The following is a 20,970-nucleotide window of genomic DNA, read 5'->3' on the forward strand; positions in this document are numbered from 1 at the left end:
TACTAGTGAGATTCCCTGTGAGGTCTTAAACTCTCGCAGCCTTCGAGGATTTATTATTTTCCTCATTTCTTTTTTCCCAATCTGGCAACAAGATGCAGCACAAATCTCTCTGATTTCAACGGATGCGCAATGACAACGTGAATCACTTTTATTGTTCTCCTACACTTGTTTTCTTCCTCTGTGCTTCATGTCAGTAGGGTCTTATTTCAACAGATGGTTAAAACAGACGTTGAGATAAATCCATTTCGAAGAAGAGGATGGAAAAAAGAAGGACTTCCACTCTTAAACGCTACATCTGTTTTATTGGTCAGTCCTTTTTTTCTTGAAGCAAGATCGTATTTTGAAATGGATCAGCAGATGGCTCCTGGGCCTTTCTATTTACTGCAGAAATGTTCTGTGTGCCCGCATTGGGAACAAGTTATATCACATTATGGTGCAAAGGTAAAACTAACAGTAACAGTGCCCACTCGTCAGTGTCCACTTAAGCTTGTATGACCGCCATCAGAGTGGGTAGATACAGTGTAGTGCGAAATCGCTTTCTGTTAAATGTTCCTGCTGTTGGTAACCGATGATGGCATTTACAGGTACATTTAAGAGGTGGAATGATTCATAAGTCTGTTGTAATCCAGGAATAACATCTCGTCTGGGCTAGGTGAGGAAAGAGCTGTAGGAAATGTGAAATCTCTTTAAATATCGTAGTGCACAGGTTGCTGGATGGATGGATGGGTTGGTTGTTAACTCTTGAGTAAGCACAGACTGATGCAGGTCCCTTCAGTGCCCGTCATTTGATGGGATGGAATGGAACGCTGGCACACCACCTGGCGCCGACCAAGTGGGGCTCGAGAAATAAACGCGCCTGGGGAGAGGCCTCGGAAACGGGGCTCGGAGAAAGAGAGAAGCGAGAAAGTCCGGTGGGAAGGGCTTTGTTGCAGGTAGAATGAGCAGAATAAATGTTGGGAATGAGTTTCAGAAAGGTGGGGGGCATCCATACATCTTCCCTGACAAGCAGGCGGGTTTCATGGGCCAAGCTCCTGCACCGTTCCATCTGGCAGAGATGATTGCATGGTGCATCGGCGTGCGCAAGTTCATAATGTATTCATACCACTACAGAGCTTTCTCCCCCAGTTCACCCTAAGCCTCGGATACCTGAGACGGCTTATGAATTCCAATTATCCGAGAAGTCTATGTGCTCTCTCTCTCTCTATGTCTCTTATGTTCTCCATTTTTAATGCACAGCAGGTCTGAAGCGCAGCATCTGGTTGTAATGCCACTGTCGTCATGTCTGTTCATCTCTCCCACAAGACATATTTGGTGAAAGGTGCTCTCTGTCTTTACTTCGTGACCCCGGTCTGATGAGCCAGAAGATTCACAGACGCCCCTCGGGTCAGACTAAAAGCAGCCATCTCTTTAGCATTAGCATGCATGGCTTCCCGTGTCTTTAGCACGTTAGTGGGCATGGCTTTTCTCTAAGGAGCAAAATGTATATCTTCTCACTTTAAAGCATATTCCTGTGGGGGAACTATCTCTGAACTTCCTGCAAGCACGTTACAGAAATAGTTTGATATAAGACTGAATCGTCTCAGCAGATTAGATCCCACGAAGCTTCTAAACTAACTCACTAAGTGAATAAGCAACTCTATCTCCTGTGTGGGAATGAATCTAGTTTCAGCTTTGCCATCTCACAATGACACAAAGCTAAGATGCATCACCGTGATCCGGATATTAAATTCATAACACATTTGCATGTGGGGAGAGGTGTATGAAAAAACATCCCGCGGGGAATCTAATACGCAACGTGAAAATGAATTAGATTATTCGTGACCTTATTTTCCTCGTGTGCTGCTTGTGTATATAGATGGTTATTTTAACCAGCCTGAAATGAGCTGAACATTATTGCCTGTGCAGTGAGTGATGTAATGGATATGTAAGACAAGCGCCTGCTTCAAACAGATATGGACGTGACAGACAATTTCAGGCACTTATGGTCACATTTGCACTGGAGAAGGTTTAAGCCATAGCGCATTTATGAAAGGAAGTGAACAGGCTAGTGCCAAAAAGATATGGGTTTTTGTATAACATGGGTTATGTTAATATGTACGGAGCCCCTAAGGGGACATGGAGCAAAAATTAAATAAAGTTTCGCGTGAAACTATCGTGTGCACACGTGAAACTATCGCATGCGCACGTGAAACTATCAAGTTTAGTTTCGCACGCGATAGTTTCACGTGAGCACACGAAACTAAACTTAGGGGCTCGGTAAATATGTGATTACGGGTGTTTTATTATAATATTACACCAGCCAAATATGTATTTATACTCTGATTCTCATTGCAGTTTAGCCTATATTCACTAGGGCTGAACGATACATTGAATTTTCATTGTCATCGCGATATGAACTTGCACGATGAACACATCGCAACAGACAGCCTTGACGCGATGAATGAAGGGAAAACGGTAAGCGCATGTAATAAACATTTGACCTATCACGTTTAGTCCTGAAGACATGGTTTGCGCGTTCATGCTATTAGGCCAGTCAGGGGAACCCCCAAGTCAGCTACGCTCAGATTGATTTGTGAGGTGTCAGTTGCGATGCTGTGCCTGTTAGCAAAAACGATGGCGGATGAAGGAGAGAAGAGTGAGGAAAATGTGTTGTCAGACGAAGACCTTGTGGTGAAAAGCAACAGCACTTCAGCTATATCATGGAATTATTTTGGATTTAGGAGAGATGACGCCGCAAACACAGGTACTGTGGAAGCGGTGATACACAAATTGCGTCTATTGCGCGCCCAAGTTCATTATTTCAAATGTAGGCGCGCCGTACAGTATGTGCGCTCTGGAAGCGCCGGGGTCGCGACTCGCACGCGGTGCGACGCGCTCGTTTTCCCCAGGCTTTTCAAAAACATTTTAACTTTTCAGAATGATTTATCGCAACTCACATCGTCATCGCAACATTAAACAATGTCACCGCACATCGCAATTTTTCCTCACATCGTGCAGCCCTAATATTCACTGTTAAGAAAAGTGATAAGTTTAGCCTGCTTGAAAACAACAGAGCAAAAACATAGTTGAAGACTAAAAATAATAATTTAATGTCTTTATACATTACTTTGTGAATACAACAGGTGCGTTCGGTCTTACTTGACTTCTGTGTCTGTGAGTGATACAGGGAGACCCAGGTACGTTCTGGCAAGATATTCACTACCACTGTCAGGTCATGAAAAATGACCAGGCGTGGAGTGAAGATGAGCGAGTCGGTGCTTTCTAATGCTCAGTTTGGCGTGCCGTTTAATGGCGATCCATATTACTCGAGAGCTCTTTTGAAAAGCAATAAAAGACCTTGCCGAACAGGAAAATGGAAAGCACTTCATCGTCCTTCCTGGGAGCCACATTAAATCTCTTGCTGCATCAATATCCATGGTGGCCCGCCTAATATTCATCTGTGCCGCCAGTCCGCCAATTTCCCGCTATGAAAGGCAAGGCAACTGCCAAACAAATGCACTCTGTGCGTTAACTCTGTACCGATTAACTTTATAAAATCAGGGTAGGATACATTTTCACAGTACGTTTTTGAGCCTGTTTAAAATGCAAAACTGCCACTTTTTCTGCACAGAGAAACTCATTTGAATTGAGTTATGAGTTATTTTTCCATTGCGTACAGTAAATGCACAGCCTATTGGGTTTAATGCTCTTGCTCAGTGTAATTTTAGTGGTGATGCTTTTGGCTTGGCTAATAGGAAATAAAATACATAAAAATTTTGACACGAGAGTATGTACCCTACTCAGCATACTACTGTATGTATGTAATACCTAGTTTTATTGTTATACTGGAACATAAATGAAGTGAGATTGCAATATAAAGAATAGAGAACAATACATTAGTCTTTCTTTTCTTCACAGCCAAAGATTTTATTTTGTGTGGAATTCATTCATCATGGTATAAAAGTGAGATGTATTACGGTGATTATTATTTCACTCAAACGCAGGATGTCATGCACTCTGGAAATGCAATGCTTTTAAGTCGTCCGCTATGTAATATTACAGCTGTAAGTAGTACTGAGAGGAATATAGAGTATAATGGATCTGTCATTGCTGTCCATGTGTGCTGCTGACAGATCCTAATGGAGGACCTTCCTAATTCATGCCATCTTTTCATATTTCATTTTGTTTCCTCGAGGCAGAATCTCTGCGTATAAGCCTTCATGACCATGTGTACAAGCCAACTTACACCTTTATTATTTATTTCTGTTTGTCAGGTAACAAGTGAGGATGATGTTTGCATGCTTCAGGGTTTTTTCTCTTTACTTGAGTCCCAGTCCAATCCCAAAAACATTGTATCCACATGTAAAATCACAAGTTGGTTTTATGCCGAGTCTGAGACCACAGTTGAATCAAAAGTCTGTTCCGTGGACCTTATCCATCTCAAACAATTAATATAATTTTCATATCAGTAAGTGATATTTTTCAATTATAACAAATTGACAGGCATATTGGTTTACAATAGATATTGCACTAAGGCTAGGGCTATTTTATTCATTTCAGACTCTTGCTGTGGCTCTTGTGAATTATAGTGCCTGGGCTTGTCACGTTGTTAACATTTAAAGGTAATAGCTGGCCCCATACTGAGATTTTTAATATTGAGCCAATCTACGTTGCTCAGTCTCGTCTCTTTCACCGGCTGGAGAATCTTTCCTTTTATCATTATATATTTGAAATGATATCATAGACAGAACACTGTATATAACAAAAATGATTATATGTCACCCTTTGACATCACCAGCATTGATTTACATTCTGGTCCTCTTATAATTAGTTCATTGGGATGCTGTTTATATATAGAAGAGTTCACCAGGAAAGATTTTTCAGTAATCAGAGAAAATAATAAGCTAATAGCTAAAGTTTGGTTGTGTGGCTCTGTGGCTGGGTAATTTAGGAAAGACTTCCAGAGTTTTTCTTTGTAGTGTGGGCCCTGGCTGCCCGTTTGGGTCTGTGGTTAATTGCGGAGATGATTGAAAGTGAGTGCATGGGGAAGCGGGAATGGGTCGGATTAAGCCTGCGCTGTTACATATGTTTAGGTTCTGGGACTTGCACGCATAAAGCCACAGTGGTCCCTAAGCCCATTCAACTTTTTTTTTATTTTATTTATTTATTTATACAAACTCCTCACTAGTCAAGAAAGTTGAAATGACTTGATAATTAAAAAAACAAAAATAGGTGCAGTAAGGAATTTTTTACAGTGTAGGAAAGGGGAGATATGCAGAGTAGAAATTTGTCTTCTCGGCATTCATGGTCAGATATGGCGAAACCACAGAGATCGTCTTTAAAAGGATAATTCACACAAAAAACTTCAGTGTTCAGCAAAACAAAAAAATGTGTTCAACATCCTGAAAGTAAGTAAATCATGACATAATTAAAATTTTTGGGTAACTATTCTTTTAAGAGCTTTAGATTAGTGGGACATCACCGTTGCTATTGTACATACACTTAAGGTTGATTTAAACAAACCATGTATCCTAAGTATCACTTTTGGCATAAAACACATCCTGCATCAGTTACGCTACAAATATAAATGATGCTTCAAATCACGTCGCTTATTGAGGACGGGTGCGCTATCACTTTTCTAAGCACTCAGATTTTCACCTGGCAGACAAATAAATGGGTAAAAAAATTGGTTTTTCATCTCTTGAGTAAAAATATAGTTACTATTGCTAATTCCAGGATATTTTACTTACTACTACAGTGCTTAATGAATAAAATAATTACAGGCAATATAAAGACTTGAAGGACCCTATTTTAACGATTTAAGTGCAGGGTCTAAAAGTCCACTTTTGCTAATTTAACGATGGGAAAATGGTTTGTGCGCCTAGCGCAGTCTAAAAGGGTTGTTTCTATTCTCGTAATGAGTAATGTAGGGCCCTATAAAACCCGTTTTATTTTTTCCCAACTTCCGTTTTATTTTTTCCCAAATTCCGTTTTCTCTATTTAAATTTTTCCAAATTCCATTTTATCCGTTTTAATTTTTGGAAATTATATTTTTTACCCTTTACTTTTATTTTAGTTATAAAAAGAGTGTGCCTTTAATGTTAATGATTAAAATGTAAATGATTTGGGGGAAAAACTGGATAACAGAATTACTTAATGACTATAAAAGATGCATTTACACATGCACATACACACGCACACGCGCGCACGCACACACACAACTCAATTCAATGCATTGTTTTTTAGTGTTGTTGCAGGAGGCTACAACAAGGTGTCAAAGCAGTGGTGCCTTCAGAAGTGCCTTAAACACATCAATCCAGCGGATCGCGATCCATATTTTATACACAATCGCTTGAAATGCATATAACTTTACAAACATACACAGGATAGTGGTCTGACTTAGGACAGCATGAGCACGCAGCTCATTGCACGGGCGAGCGAAAGAGAGACAGAGAGCGGCGCCATGATGCAGATGATTATATTTTAAATGCGAGGGATAGTTAGTTTGCCTCAGCTCGCTTGAAATGCATAAAACTGAACAAATACATGAGGATTTGTGTTCGCACTTCGGACAGATGCGTGAGCGCGGGCAAGTGAGAGGTACAGTGATGATCACAGACATGGATGAGAGAGTGCATGTATCTTTGCGCTCACCGTGAACAGAGTGTTGACTAAACTTCCAAAATAACAGTTCTACGGTCACATAAAAGTCATGTGAGACCTGCTCGGAACTAAGTGCTTAGCGTCGAATTTTTTAATTTTTTCGCTGACGAAAGCAGAGTCGTGGAGAGCCGCTTCACCATGGTTTCAGTGTTTTGGAGGGGGTCTGAAATGACGGGAGGGGGCGTGTTGCCCAGATTTACTTCCCCCGGTCTGCATTTCCCCCAGACATACGTTCGTCTCCCACACAAAAACATAATTTTATTCAAAATATGTAAAATTCCGCAAAATTCCGCGTTAATACTAGATTCCGTGTTAATTAGCCAATTCTGCGATTCCGTCCGCGATTCCGTGATCGCGGAAATTATAGGGCCCTAGTAATGGGTGTGTTTTGGGCGTAACGTGCAATAAACCGATGAGAGTTTCATCTCTCATCCCCTTTAAAAGCCAGTTACACTCGCGCCAAGGGCGGATTGCTTATTTACATGGCGGAGTTTGTAAGCGGAAAAACTGTAAGCAGAGGAAGAAGACCACAGTTTAAGATTGATGTAAAAAAATGCGTTGTGTTTTATTTATTGAAATGGTTTTATTTGTAATTATAGCTTTGTTTCTCTTTAAACGTCGTTAATTCAGTAATGAAGTAATAAGTAAAATAAGCAGTGTTTTAATTGCTGGTAAAGTATGATGCATGACCACTGTAATCTCAAATTTTTTATAAAAATAATTTACAAATATGCAAAAAAGGGGTTGCATAAGCAAAAATACTTTATTTGTAACAAACAGGAGATTTCAGCACTCGGACAGCGCCCTTGGTGTTTTATAAAATATTACTTAAAAATGGTTCTCATCTCACCATATCAAAAGGTACAAAGACATCATGCACAATAAATCCGAGCGGTAACATTTAAAAAAACGAAACAAATGCAATATTAGCACTTTTTAAAAGTAAAAAAAAACCTCTAAAAACCTCTGCTTACCTTCTGCTTAAAGCAGCTCTTCACGCCTTCAAAAGTCCTGTTAACTGTCCTAATTGATGTCCAAAAGACTCAATAATAATCTTTTACATTTTAATCCTTTAATTTTTCATATTTACAAACATTTGTGTGCTGCTTCGCATCCATGCGTGTAAAAAGCAAATGCGCGTTGTTGTCCCGCACATATTACTAACGCGCTCATTAAAAAGGTAACAAAAACAATATTGCGCCATTGACTTTAGACTTTAGAGCAGGTTTTAGTTGGTCAATGGGCTAGTCTAGTTAAGTTGTCTCAAAATAGCAACGCGCCAACAATGCGTCTGAACACACCTCGTTTTCAGACCAGAACGGGCATGGGCTTACAAATGGGCACAAATGCATTTGCTATTCAAACACGTGACGCTGAACATGAAAATTATAACTGCGCCGGGCTAAAACTAGCAATAAACACTTTGCGCTAAGTGTATGTTAGGGCCCTTAAAAGAGAGACCGTGGCTGTCATTTGCTGTTTTAAATAATCAGTCTGTTCTTGTCCAAATATTAATGCTGTCGACCCAGCATCTTATTACTAATCTTCTGATCAGCGTCTCTGGTCTGTTAAAGTGGCCACTGTTTTAGATGCAGAGGTCTGTAAGATGTCACTCATATGCTTCAAATGTGGTCTAGTGTAGCAATCTGCTCACTTCTGTCTTATTGATTTAGAGAGCGTCAGAGTCAGGTCAGAAGTCAAGAACAGGGTCAAAAGTCCTAAATATGACAGCCCACAACATTACACATTGACAATGGGGGCTCCTGAAGGACATGACTGATGCTGGGGTCACCGTGGCAGGGCGAGTAGCTGCCCTGTGTCTGGGACGTACACCTTGACTTTCCTGATTACAGATGTCCTGGGTGTCCCCTTGACTCTGATAGCAGCAGGGGCTCGTACTGTACTTTCATCTCTATCCCTATCTGTCTTCCTCGTTTCCCAGCCTTTTTTACATCTCATGTGGATGTTAAGTACAGCCACTTGATAATACCAGTCGCACTCGCAAGGGTCAATTTTTTTTGGTTAAGATTCCACTATTTGAAAATCTGAAATCTGAGGGTGCAAAAAAGAAACGATTTTATGCATTTGGCAGGCACTTTTATCCAAAGCACTTGCAATGCATTACAAAGTATACATTTTATTAGTATGTGTGTTCCCTGCGCTGCTAACGCAATGCTCTACCACTGAGATATACAGGAACGTGATTTTGTATTGATATTAGTGTTTTTTCCCAAGGAAATCATAAATTTTACTATTGTTCATACTTTAAAAAAGCTCTAACCCCAAGTGTTTAGACTGCATTATATGTGCTATAGACATACAGTATAATAATGCATCAGTTAATGGGTATTGTTGAGGAGGGTTGTGTTATTATTTGTCTATGTAATAAGATTTACAATTTTGATAAATTGGGCGTGGGCTGTGTAGCAAGGCCCTGGTAACCACCATGCAAGTCTTGCATAGGAAAGCACCACTCACAATTTCTTCAGATGCTATAACATTGTACATTAGACAGTACACCTTTGTTTGGATATCTCTGTGGTGTTACTTTAGATTACCAAAACGATTTTTAATGAGAGTACCGCTGGTCTCTTTGATCAGTAGGGAAATGGTCATGACAGCTGGAATTTGACGGCTGTTACTATCTATGAACTCTCTAAAGGCATGAAATGTGTATGTAGGTATGAGTGTGTGAGCTCAGGTGCTACATAAAGGCAGCTGTTGGACTATCGCTGAAGTCTCACAAGAACTGTTCCACTTTTTCTCCCGTAGATCGCAGTGAGAAGCGCTCCACCATGCCCGACTCACCTGCTGATGTGAAAACACAGTCCAGGTTAACTCCGCCCACCATGCCTCCTCCCCCCACAACGCAGGGAGCTCCCCGGACAAGCTCCTTCACCCCTACTGCATGTAAGTACTCCATGCACACGGCCTATACACCAAAAATACGGGGGTAGGAGAGCATATGGGTGATTCATACAAAATCCAGATTTAGAAGGTGTCCAGCATCGTTTTTTTTTCTTTTCTTTTTTTTGCACATATAAGATTAACGTCTGAACTTACTACATTCATTATTTTTAGAGGATTTAAAAAATATTTTCTATAGAATTTTTTACATTTTTTAGATTATCATTATCAAAAATTATCATTACTGCAACATGCTATTTAATACATGAATTTACAAACTCATGTTTCGGTAATGAGAACTAAAAAGTTGTCTGATACTATGACAAACAAAATTTTAACTTTTATCTGGAGAGAAAAAATAAGAACTGCTTACCTGGTAGCCATCTTAAGTGTCACAGTCAATTATGTCCCTTCCAACAAATTTTGTTTTTTGAAAATGTTAGTTCATTGAAGGCTTAAACAATGATTGAAAATTGTTGCGGAGGATGAGAAAATTGGTATTGGACACATTTATATTCCTTATTATTGTCTCTACATTTACCAATAATCACCAAATACCACATGTTTCTTTACTGTAAATGTTCATAGTATAACATGCACTGAAGCTTTTTATTTTTTTGATTTTTTAATTATAAATTTTCCATGTCAAAGAACCCAAATTCAGTCATAGACACGTTGCGGTAATGAAAATGTTCCCCTTAAATGTGGAAAAAACAACAACATTGGTTTGTATGTCATTTGAAATCATGTGCTAAATAGTACATAAAGAGATGTTTTAGCAAAATGTTTCATGACATCTCATAAGTCTAATTTTGCGAGAATCACCCATATGTGCATCTTTATCAGGCTTAAGGGTGACCTAGGATTACTGTTGTGTTTCACATCATGGTCCATCCTACAAGTTTCAACATTGACATCATAAATCAGCAAGGACATTCCTGCAGGTCCAAGCTGAGCGGGAAGATACTTTAGGTTTATCTTTAAAGAGATCCATTTCTTTAAGTTCACTTCAATGTATGTTATAGTTAACATACCCTACATTTTCTCATATTCATCTGGGCACTGCGGTGTCCAACCTTTTAGATGTTTCAGTGTGTACGCTAGCTGATGCCACCACAAGCTTCACACATGCCAGCCCAGGAGACCTTACTATCAAAGCCATGCATGTTACAGCCGCCCAGCACCATGTCAGCGTAATTGAGCAGCGGTGCGCTGTCAACAACAGTAACACGATTTTTTCTCAGATGTTACGTCCCTAAAAACAGATCGCTCGGACTCTGCAATTAGCGCTTATGAAAAAAAGACAAAAAAGCAAGCTGGGTCTGAAGCAATCCGGAGCCTTTTTAAAGGCAGACTCTAATTATACATTTTGAAGGTTTAACAAAGCAAGCGCTTTGATTTCCCCTCCATGTAATTGTTACCAGATGCGGCTCAAGTATCTCGTTTCTGTTGGGTTGGAGGGAGGCCAGGCAAACGAGGCTATCACGCAGCCTAATCTCATTAGAGAGACGTCGAGTCCGAGCTGCATCCCTCCGCCACGTATGTTTCTCATCGTGGCGTGGGGGGCGCTCGACCGCACATTTTCTCCTCCCCTGGACTTAATACGTCTGATGTATGGAAGCAAGAACGCTTGGTTTCCGTCTCAAAGCTGCCGTGGCTGATTCAAAACAAATGTTTCGCTGTCACGAGAGCCTTGTTGAAGCACTGAAACTGCGATGTCATTTTTGACAGAGGCTCAAGTTGCATTTATTGCATTTAGAGATTTTGGGTTACAAAAATTATTACATAGTTAATAGAAATTCTGCTTCCTTTAGTAACCAACGGCACCAGTCACTCTCCCACTGCGCTTAACGGAGCTCCATCTCCGCCCAATGGCTTCAGCAACGGGCCTTCGTCTTCATCTTCCTCCTCGCTGGCCAATCAGCAGCTCCCACCAGCCTGCGGCGCGAGGCAACTCAGCAAGCTTAAACGTTTCCTTACGACGCTGCAACAGTTTGGCAATGACATCTCACCCGAGATAGGAGAGCGAGTGCGGACGCTGGTGTTGGGCCTTGTGGTAAGTTAGCAATTACAAAACCTGTTATTTATTGCTATTATGACGAAAATGTTATTTTTGTTGATTTTAATTGCACATTTCTGTACAATTGCATGTTGTGAAAATAGTAACTTCAATGGGATGGATTTCCTAATATAGTGTAGCACAAATATATCTTGAATAGTGCCGGGAGATCGCTGATTATTGTGTCTGCTGCCCGTACAGACAGTAGAACTGTATTTGTTTTGCGTTCCTGCCACTGAAAAGGATCTTGTTTGGCCTTCATCAAAAAGCTCTTGGGAAAATAAAGCCTTGTCCAACACCTATTAAATTGGATACATCTGTAGCTACAAGTCTAGCTACATGTAGAAACACTCAAATCTAAAAGACGAGATGCGCTCCATTACCCGCAGTACAGCGCTATTTTCGTTAATATGTAGTTATGGAATAAACAATGGCGAAATAGCTGGCTGTTCTAGAGGAGGGCTGCTTTAATTAGGCATTTCAAACCCAAGCTCTTTTTGCGGCGGGCATTTGTTTATTTTTTGCTGTGTCTACACGCAGAGGCTTCCTCGTGTCCCCTTGGCTTCCGTGGCTCTTTTTAATGCGCTCCCCACTCTGCCTTATTGAAAAGAGTGACACACTTAATTAGCGCCACCGATGCCGGAGAAAAGCTCAGGAGGCTTTCTGGCTGTCAAACAGGCCGCTGCAATCTGGATGAACAGATGTAAGCCTAATGTAACAAAATTCAGGTCTGGGAAATGAGGGGGAAAAAAGCCTGCGTATTTTTCTCAAATGTATGACTCCACGCTCTTATTTCTGTCTTCCCTCGTGCTAGCTCGCTCAGAAATAACATCAAGAAAATTGAAAATAGTGTTGGCGTCCTATCTGTCTGTTAAAAGGAGAATAAAGCAGAAGCAGGAGAGATAGAAATTAGTCATTGCTTTTTACACTACAGGGAGACCAGATATGTGGCGTTTCAGTAGCGAACATGGACGGTTTTTAAACCGTATATTTTCCGTCGTCGCTTACTGCGTTTAATATATAGGGGAGAGCGGGGCACAACTTAACGCTTTTTGGTTTTGGGTCAATCATGAAAAATATTTGAGTTTGATTAATTATAGCAACACATCTCTGCTACAAATGACCATTTGAAGTTTGATTCTAGTACTTACCATTCCTGGACAATTACACCAAACGTGACAGAAGTGCAAACGTTACAACTTACCCCATAGGTGGGGTTAATTGTAACCGGCAGGGGGTTAGTTGTAACACTTGCTAAAAATGAAGTTTGCATGCAAATATTTCAATACTATTTTGTCTGTATACTTGAAGTGGATATTGTTTATATATCTGTCTAGACAGGTATCCACACTGTATTCATTCATTCAGCCCTTTTCTAACAATAGTTCAATTATAAATGGATACAAATGTCTAAATATGTGAGAAAAAAAGCACAATTATGACAAAGCATTTTTTATATGTGACCCAATCTGTAACCATACTACAGTTTCAAAATCAAATTCTGAGATAATGAGCATCAAAGTCTGATTTTAACCATTCATTTCATGATGATTTCAATCTTTGACGTGACCTTATTAAATATATGAACAAAAATAAATTTGACACATGATTTTTTATAAAACAGGCACATTTATTTTGTTGGCAACCAACAATCATTTGTGTGTAGCCTATTTAAAACAACGGCAAGAATTGCGCTAACGTTCGCGGTTTTCATATCGTAAGTGCTGAGGAGTTAGTTGTAACACAGCGTTATGCTGCGTTTACACCAACCACGCTAGAGGCAGCAAAAACGTGCTATTCGCGCATAGTTGGACGCTTGAACATTTGAGTTTACTCGCTTCATTTGCGCGTGAAAGCCGCGCGTGAAATTCTAGTCATTCGAGACATTCACGCGGAAATTCGCGTCATGGGAGGGGCTTCTGCGACTCAGCTGAGACTCCACCACTCAACTCGCTTTCTGTAATCACGTCACTACTACAGCAAGGTCCTGATTGGTTAACGCTGCGCGGAAATCCGACGAAATTCAGATTTTTCAACTCTCGCGTTTACCGCGGCAACGCTCAATTTGCGCGTTCCGCGCTTACCGCGTGTAACGCAACGCAGGATGCCTTATCACATCTTCGCATTTACTTAACATGTAAATCACCCGCGCTTGCCGCCTCTACCGCGGTTGGTGTAAACGCAGCATTACAATTAACCCCCACTGGGTCAAAATATTTTTTCAAGCCCACCAAAAAAGTTGCTAAGAGCTGCAGACATATTTCAAAACGATGCTATGTTTTAGTCAACAAGACACTGATTAATATGAGATTTGATATTTTACACACCCAACTTAAAAAACGCAAAAACATATAATGAAAAAATTACTTACATGCCACCAAAACCCTCGTTCATCAATAACTCTGTAAAAACATTTTACATTTCCAATAATTTGCGGAAGATCGTCTTTTGACAGCGTGAAAAAAGACCAGAAAAACAAAACGCTCAACCTTGTGCAACAATGTAAACAGTCCGTGTTACAACTAACCCCGCGCCTCGCACACCCCTATGCATGTTGTTATATTATCCATGTGTTTGCATTCATGTGTATTCACTAAAGCAACGATGATGTGGTCAGCGTTCGCACATGTAAAAGCCACCAGATCAAACTTCCCCATACGTGGACTTTCACCACAGCCGTCCACATGCCTCCCATTAAAGCCTTCAAATCATTCAATCTCCAGCAGGATATAGTTTTGCCTCCAATAAGTAATATTATCGCATAATGTTTTCCACATGTATTCGTGCGTTTTCTTCTCACCCGTTCTTTTTCTCTCCCTGCAGAACTCCACTTTAACCATTGAGGAATTCCACTCCAAACTGCAAGAAGCGACCAACTTCCCACTCCGACCTTTTGTCATCCCGTTTCTGAAGGTATTGCACAAGCGAGCGATCTGGAAGACATTAAAACAACCGAGACACAGATGTGCATATTTCATCCATTAGCTCTCAATGTTTTCATCCCTCACTTCTAACGCAGGAACAAGGCTTTAAATGGATACACGAGCAGAAAAGCATTGGGTTTCCTGCTCAATGGGATGTCTTTTGTAAATATTTTAAAAAGTGCGAATATGATGTGCACTGTACGGCTTTGTCCCCAAGCACGATGCGTCTATTTAGGGATACTTGCTGAAGTTGGTGTTCTCACACTAAATTTCAGAGAGCACATCTGAAACCATTACCACAGTGAGACAAGCTGTTGTAAGCATATGGGAGAGCATCAACCTTTGGCCCCTCTGCCGCCCATTTGTCACCGTGCTTCTTATTTTAGTTAGATGTGTTTATGTTGGAGCACATAACCCAGATGTTCAAATAAGCACACAGTGCATATTATTCTTTCAACTAAGGACATTATATTTGAATTATACATTGCATATTTTCATTATCTTGTTTGAGATTGAAATTGTTGCTTGGTGACTGAATATATAATTTTTAAATTTTTGCCATTTAGAGAAACGGACACATGTTTGAGATTCAATTCTCATGAGCTTTGATCCATATGGTAACTGGTGTATCTGTCCACCCTCGATCGTTAGCCATTCATTTTCATCTGCTCATAAATGACAGCTATTATGCGTTGCACTCTAGCCTTCTTGTTTTCCACCCTTTTTATCTACCCCCATTGTTCCCTTGTGCATTGACTCTCTCCATATTCCTTTTCGTAATTATGAAATAAGCGATGGATCCAATCTGTGTTGTTTACTACGTTTGATGCGGCACTCGCCGTTCACAGGCATTTCATCTTGTCCACTGCTTGTTCCGGGCATCTGCATGTCTAGAAATTGGGCTCAAGCCGGTCGATGACGGATGTAGAAGAGCGTACAGGGACACTTCCCTGGCTCTCTCTCTCCCCGCAACTCCGCACCATATGGTTACTGTATCATCCAGTCAGGAGGGGTGTTATCAAAGATGCAACTTGTGTTTTTTTCTCGCTCCCTTTCTCCCTTTCGTCTAATTTTAGTGGTTTTCCTCAAAGGAGCCTTTAATGACAAATACCATATGGCTGTGGGAACAGGGGCTTTTATAAGTGTGCAGAAGCGCAGCTGCAACAATGTGCATTAGCAGCGTTTTTTCATTAGGCTAATGTCGTCTAGCGACCCTCCCGTCAGAGCCGGGTTTGCGCGGGAGCGTTTACAGGAAGGGCAGAGCGCATCATGTTAATGATGTAATTCGGACTCGGTGCCAGATGATGGCCTTTGTGTCGATTGCTTTTGTTTGTCTCTCTAAATGGATTTGGATAAATTTGGCCGACGTTTCGTTTAGCAGGCTCCATAAAGCCCGTAAGCACGCGTGTTCCTCTGCGGATCCGCGGCTCATTGCTCAGGGACGTACTCAGCGTGACAGAGTCGACGCTTCGCCACATGCTAGCTAGCAGTGGAGAGGAAGCGAGGATTACACATACGTGGCAAACTGCTTTGCGGCTTGCGTTTGATATGCTAGTTTCCAACTAGCTGTGCGCTAATAGACCACACAGCAGCAGAGGGCTGGAAAACACCCTTTGACATAACCAAACCCAACGCTTTGTTCGATTGTCAAATCGCTGCAAGTGTTTATACACCTATAAACATGAATACAGAGTTGTGTTTACGGTATTGCATCATAAAAACATTGGGTCTCCGTTACAAATCAATCAAACTCATTTCTGTGTAAATTGTTCGCAGTGCAACTCTTGCCAAATGTGTTGTTTTCACTTCGTGTAAGAACACATTTTTTTATGAATTATTCATATAATAATTTTTTTTACTATTAAGATAATTGTATTCTCTCTATACAAAGTCGATCATCACTTAAATTGGATTGTTTGATGTTGTTCATCTTAAAATACATTATTCACAGCACGACATGTGAACTGTCACTTACTATGAGGACTTTCATTCAATGAAAGTCCGAGGTCACAAAAGGTCAAAGCAATTTTACTGTCCTCTGGTAATTATCATTGCAAACCCCGACCAGACCTTATACAGCTAGAGACCAGGATGTTCCTTATAAACAATCTCCACTATCAACATTAACATTTATCTAAATAATATTTTTTCTTTTTAATCTGCGTATGCCGCACTTCATGTACGAACGTTCGTTCAGCATTCAATCAAAGCACTCGTCCTAATTTTAGACACTACATCACTGAAATGGCACACTGTGGGAGAGCGCCGAAGAATATTTCAGAGCTGAAAACACGTCTGATTATAGTCTTAGATCGAAGTCACAGGCCAGAGAGAAAGAAAGAAAACAAAGAAACGGAGACAGAGAAGCACAAAGAGACAAAATAGGCATCATCCTCTACTATCACCTTGTGCTGTTTGGATGCAGAAATAGTCCGACTGTTCCTGTATGGGGGTTCGGGAAAACCTTTCATCTGCTGTGAAAATGGTCCTCCGCATGTCTTTGAAGTGGCGAGGCCTCCGAGTGCTTTCGGAGAAAGCCAAACCAGCTAGCAATCACGACTAAGACGTGGCGGAAATGAGTTAGAGTCAGAAAGCGAACGTTGCTCCCCCCAAACCATCTGCTTTGAAGATGTCACTTTCCATGTTGACCGTGATTGCTTATATCAAGGGGCCGGGGCACTAATGCATGTTTCGGGTCACAATAGAGTGCTGCTTGAAACTGCACAAGAGTGTCTTTATTTCAAAAGAGTGTACCTGTAATGATAATAATGAGTAAACAAAAATGGTCTTTAAAGCCTTGTGGACAAGTTTGTGATTATTCTGCAAGTCTGTCTCTTTACCACAGCCTGATCGCTATCTCCCCCTACAGGCCAACCTGCCACTACTACAGAGGGAGCTTGTGCACTGTGCACGGCTGGCCAAGCAGAACCCAGCTCAATATCTCGCCCAACACGAGCAGCTCCTGCTGGACACCAGCACCACCTCACCTGTTGACTCATCTGAACTTCTGATGGATGTGAATGAGAACGGCAAGAGGAGGACGCCTGACAGGTGAGCCTTCACCATAAACTCATATCATTACTCATATCATTCCCATTTGATTGTAAGGCAGGTCAAATGAATAATGACAAGCTCAAACAGTAGTAGTTCAGTAGTTAAAACTACTAGACTAGACTGTTTTGTGATTCCAGGCCTGGGAAACCATCTGAATAGAAATGACTATAGACGGTTTCAGCAGCAACAAAATAAACAAACTGGGTTTTGCGGACTAAACGCAACCTTCACATAGAATTAACATCAACAGAGCCGTTTTACAGTAGTGTATTTCTGATAACAGTAAAAATAAATGACAAGTAAATTACCTTTATATATTATTCCTAACGCGTATCAGCCATTATACTGAGCTATTGATATTGTGTAAAATGAATGTATATAATGGCATTCCGTGGCATTCTGACGGATCTCCGCATTTTTCTGTGGCCCTGCCGTGGACTTTCTTTTCCGTGGCATTCTCACGGATTTTGGTTGAGTTGGTTACTCAACTGCTTTTTCCTATTTTTAAACCATTGACGCTTCGGTTTAGGGTTAGATTTGGTGTTTGCGTTAGGATGTCACTGTAAGTATTGGTTTATAGTATTTTACAGATTTTTTTCTTTTATATATTTTCTAAACTTTAAACAATTGTTGCCTGGCGTTGGGGTTAGAGTTGGGTTTGGGTAAGGATGTCATTTTATGTTAATCTAACCCTAAACCAAAGCGACAATGGAAAGAAAACTGGACAAAACAGTTGAGTAACCACTCCGTGAGAATGCCACGGAAAAATTAGCAAAAAATTATGTGACTATCCCACGGAAATTCGCGAGATCAGGTTGGTTTAGCCAATAGCCAGACCGATAAAAAAATACAGACCGGAAGTTTACTTTGGTTCAAGCGTGTAACTGAGACAACATGCGCGCATGAAATCATCTATAGTGAATATTTTATTAGTTATGCTAAAAAAGTCTAAGGGGCGGTTTCCCGGAAAGGGTTTAGGTTAATCCAGGAATAGGCCTTATCTATATTATGTTTTTTTACAAACATACCTTATAAGAAACACTACAGGTGTGCATCTTAAGACAAAACAATGTCAACAAAATACATTAAAATTAAACAGGACAAATTTTTTGTAAATTAAAACAGCTTAAACATGCATTTTAGTCCCGGACTAGGGTAAGCCCTGTCTGGGAAACCACCCCTAAAAGTTTAAAATATTTTTCTTCAGAGTTCCATTTCTGCAAAAATGGCACCAAACCTGTTTCCTGTTACTTTCCAGTACGCTGCTGAAAAAGTGTTTACATCTAGCTTAGATGGTTTGTTTAGTCTGGTTAGATTGGTCTCCTTCAATAACCTGTAAACTGCATAAACCTAAATAATAAAAAATAAAATATACTTGAAATAGATACTTTTAAAAACAGCTGGAGGCAAATAGAAATGTGTCAGCAGGTTACGAGTGTCTATATTGTCATGCACCATTTGAAAAGTCGACGGTTCCCTTTAATGGAGCAGAACCTGAAGGAACCAGACACATCTGGAGAATAAAGATACTTCAGAGATAGACAGATAATATGTTATTCTTTTAGGAAAGTGACTTGCCGTTCCTCACTTAGATGAAATGACTAAGGGTTAGCACCAGAAACCCAGAGCAAAGTAGAGGAAAAAGCTTTTATATGTCAACCAAAAGCTCCAAAATATAAAATTTAATATAACATTAATATCAGCTCAGCTTATTAAAGCCTTATATTCTGTACTTTATTCTTTTTATTTTTTAAATCTGTCTATTCTGTTATTTTAATAACAGCACATTTTTCATGATCTCTAATGCATGGCTGGGTGAGTCTGGGGACATAGTTGATAACACATACAGATGAAAGTCAGCTCAGATACGGCTGGCTAAGCGATTCTGTTTCTGCTTAGCTCGGCTCAGCGCGCTCACAATAAGGAGGTGAAAGAGAGCGCAATATTGGAATTTGAAAGGGAACTATGCTGTCCTTAATCACAGAGCACAATGTACGGTCACTTCAGTCTAATTAATATCAAAGGATTGGGAAAATACGGCTAGAATGCACCCGAGAAAGCGCTGGTGGTGCGGTGCTCCTCATTTAGAAGAGAAATGTGTGCAGAGACTTATTTGAATAAAATATTCCATTGTGCTTTGCAACCCCTATACATTTAGTATAGTAAAAAAAATGTATTTAAAATGAGGTTCAGATTCAGTTCACAGACTACGGTGAACCACAGATGTTTAGATATCTAATTGTGTTTTGTCATAAGAAAGAGATCACAGAGTGATACATACATACATGAAACTAGTACAGCTATTTTGAGCTATTTTGCAAATTGGTTGCTTGCTACACTGTTAATTATACAGTTAGTTGTCACTATACAAAAATGTAAGCGTAATAAAATTACATTTAGAAATTGTAAATAAAATAAATGTATTTTAAAATGTTAAATTTTAAAATGTATTTACCTAGGCATAGATGAATAATAAGAGTTCTGTACATGGTAATGACATATTGTGAGCTTCAAACGCTATTGTTTCCTCATTCTTACACTCGGAGGATGTAAGAAAGGATGAGATCATTTTTTTCACATCTTTGTGTTATGTTATTTAAAGGGAACCGATTTCATTGCTAAAAACATTGCTTGTTATTTGGTATAATGCAATGTGTTTGCATGGTTTATGCACGCATGGTTTTTGTAGGGGTATGTACCTTTTGCATATTGTTAACGTACTAACGCATACTTACACACCAAAGGAAATGTTAAAGGCGGAGTCCACGATGTTTGAAAAGCGCTTTGGAAATGGAGACGGGCCGACTACCAAAACACACTTATAGCCAATCAGCAGTAAGGAGCGTGTCTACTAACCGACATCCTTGCCGGGTTGCGTATGTGTGGGGCGGGTCTATCAACAGAAGGTCCAGATTCTATTGGGGAAGAGGCGTGTTTGTTTAGGTGATTTCATATCAACATTGGCTTTCAAACATCATGGAGTCCGCCTTTAAAATCGTGAATCGGACCATAGGTGCCCTTTAACACATTATGGGTCATTTTAACACATTATGGGTCATTTTGTGTTCAAATAAATAAAAGGGACAACACAAGATGTGTTAAAACAATATAAAAAGTTGTTTCAATAATAACACAGAGATGTGTCTAGATAGGGACGTTTTAAGAGTGTATGTAAACCTTGTGCATGCAAAAGACCGCTGGAAAACAGGCCGATCTCAACACAGGGTTCCCACGGGTCCTTGAAATCCTTGAAAGTTTGTGAATCTGGGCGGGGAATTCAAGGCCCTGGGAAGTTTTTGAAATATATACATACATAGATACAGGTCATTGAAAGTGCTTGAATCTATTTTATGCGAGCTGTTTTTTGGAAAAAAATCCATATTA

At 40.2% G+C, this 20,970-nt stretch overlaps 1 protein-coding gene across 6 annotated transcripts in view; it reads left to right on the plus strand.

The window, feature by feature from the left end:
* The window catches only part of runx1t1 (RUNX1 partner transcriptional co-repressor 1), a 116,490-nt gene that overhangs the window by 68,695 nt on the left and 26,825 nt on the right, over positions 1 to 20,970 (plus strand). For all 6 annotated transcript variants that reach the window (XM_055219773.2, XM_055219772.2, XM_055219769.2 and 3 more), the window contains exons 2-5: positions 9,415 to 9,552; positions 11,364 to 11,605; positions 14,432 to 14,521; positions 17,402 to 17,583. In XM_055219773.2, the coding sequence (XP_055075748.1) occupies positions 9,438 to 9,552; positions 11,364 to 11,605; positions 14,432 to 14,521; positions 17,402 to 17,583 (629 nt within the window). In that variant the 5' untranslated portion in view covers positions 9,415 to 9,437. The remainder of the gene's footprint in view (positions 1 to 9,414; positions 9,553 to 11,363; positions 11,606 to 14,431; positions 14,522 to 17,401; positions 17,584 to 20,970) is intronic.

Source organism: Misgurnus anguillicaudatus, chromosome 20 (assembly GCF_027580225.2).
Source record: "Misgurnus anguillicaudatus chromosome 20, ASM2758022v2, whole genome shotgun sequence".
Lineage (NCBI taxonomy): Eukaryota > Metazoa > Chordata > Actinopteri > Cypriniformes > Cobitidae > Misgurnus > Misgurnus anguillicaudatus.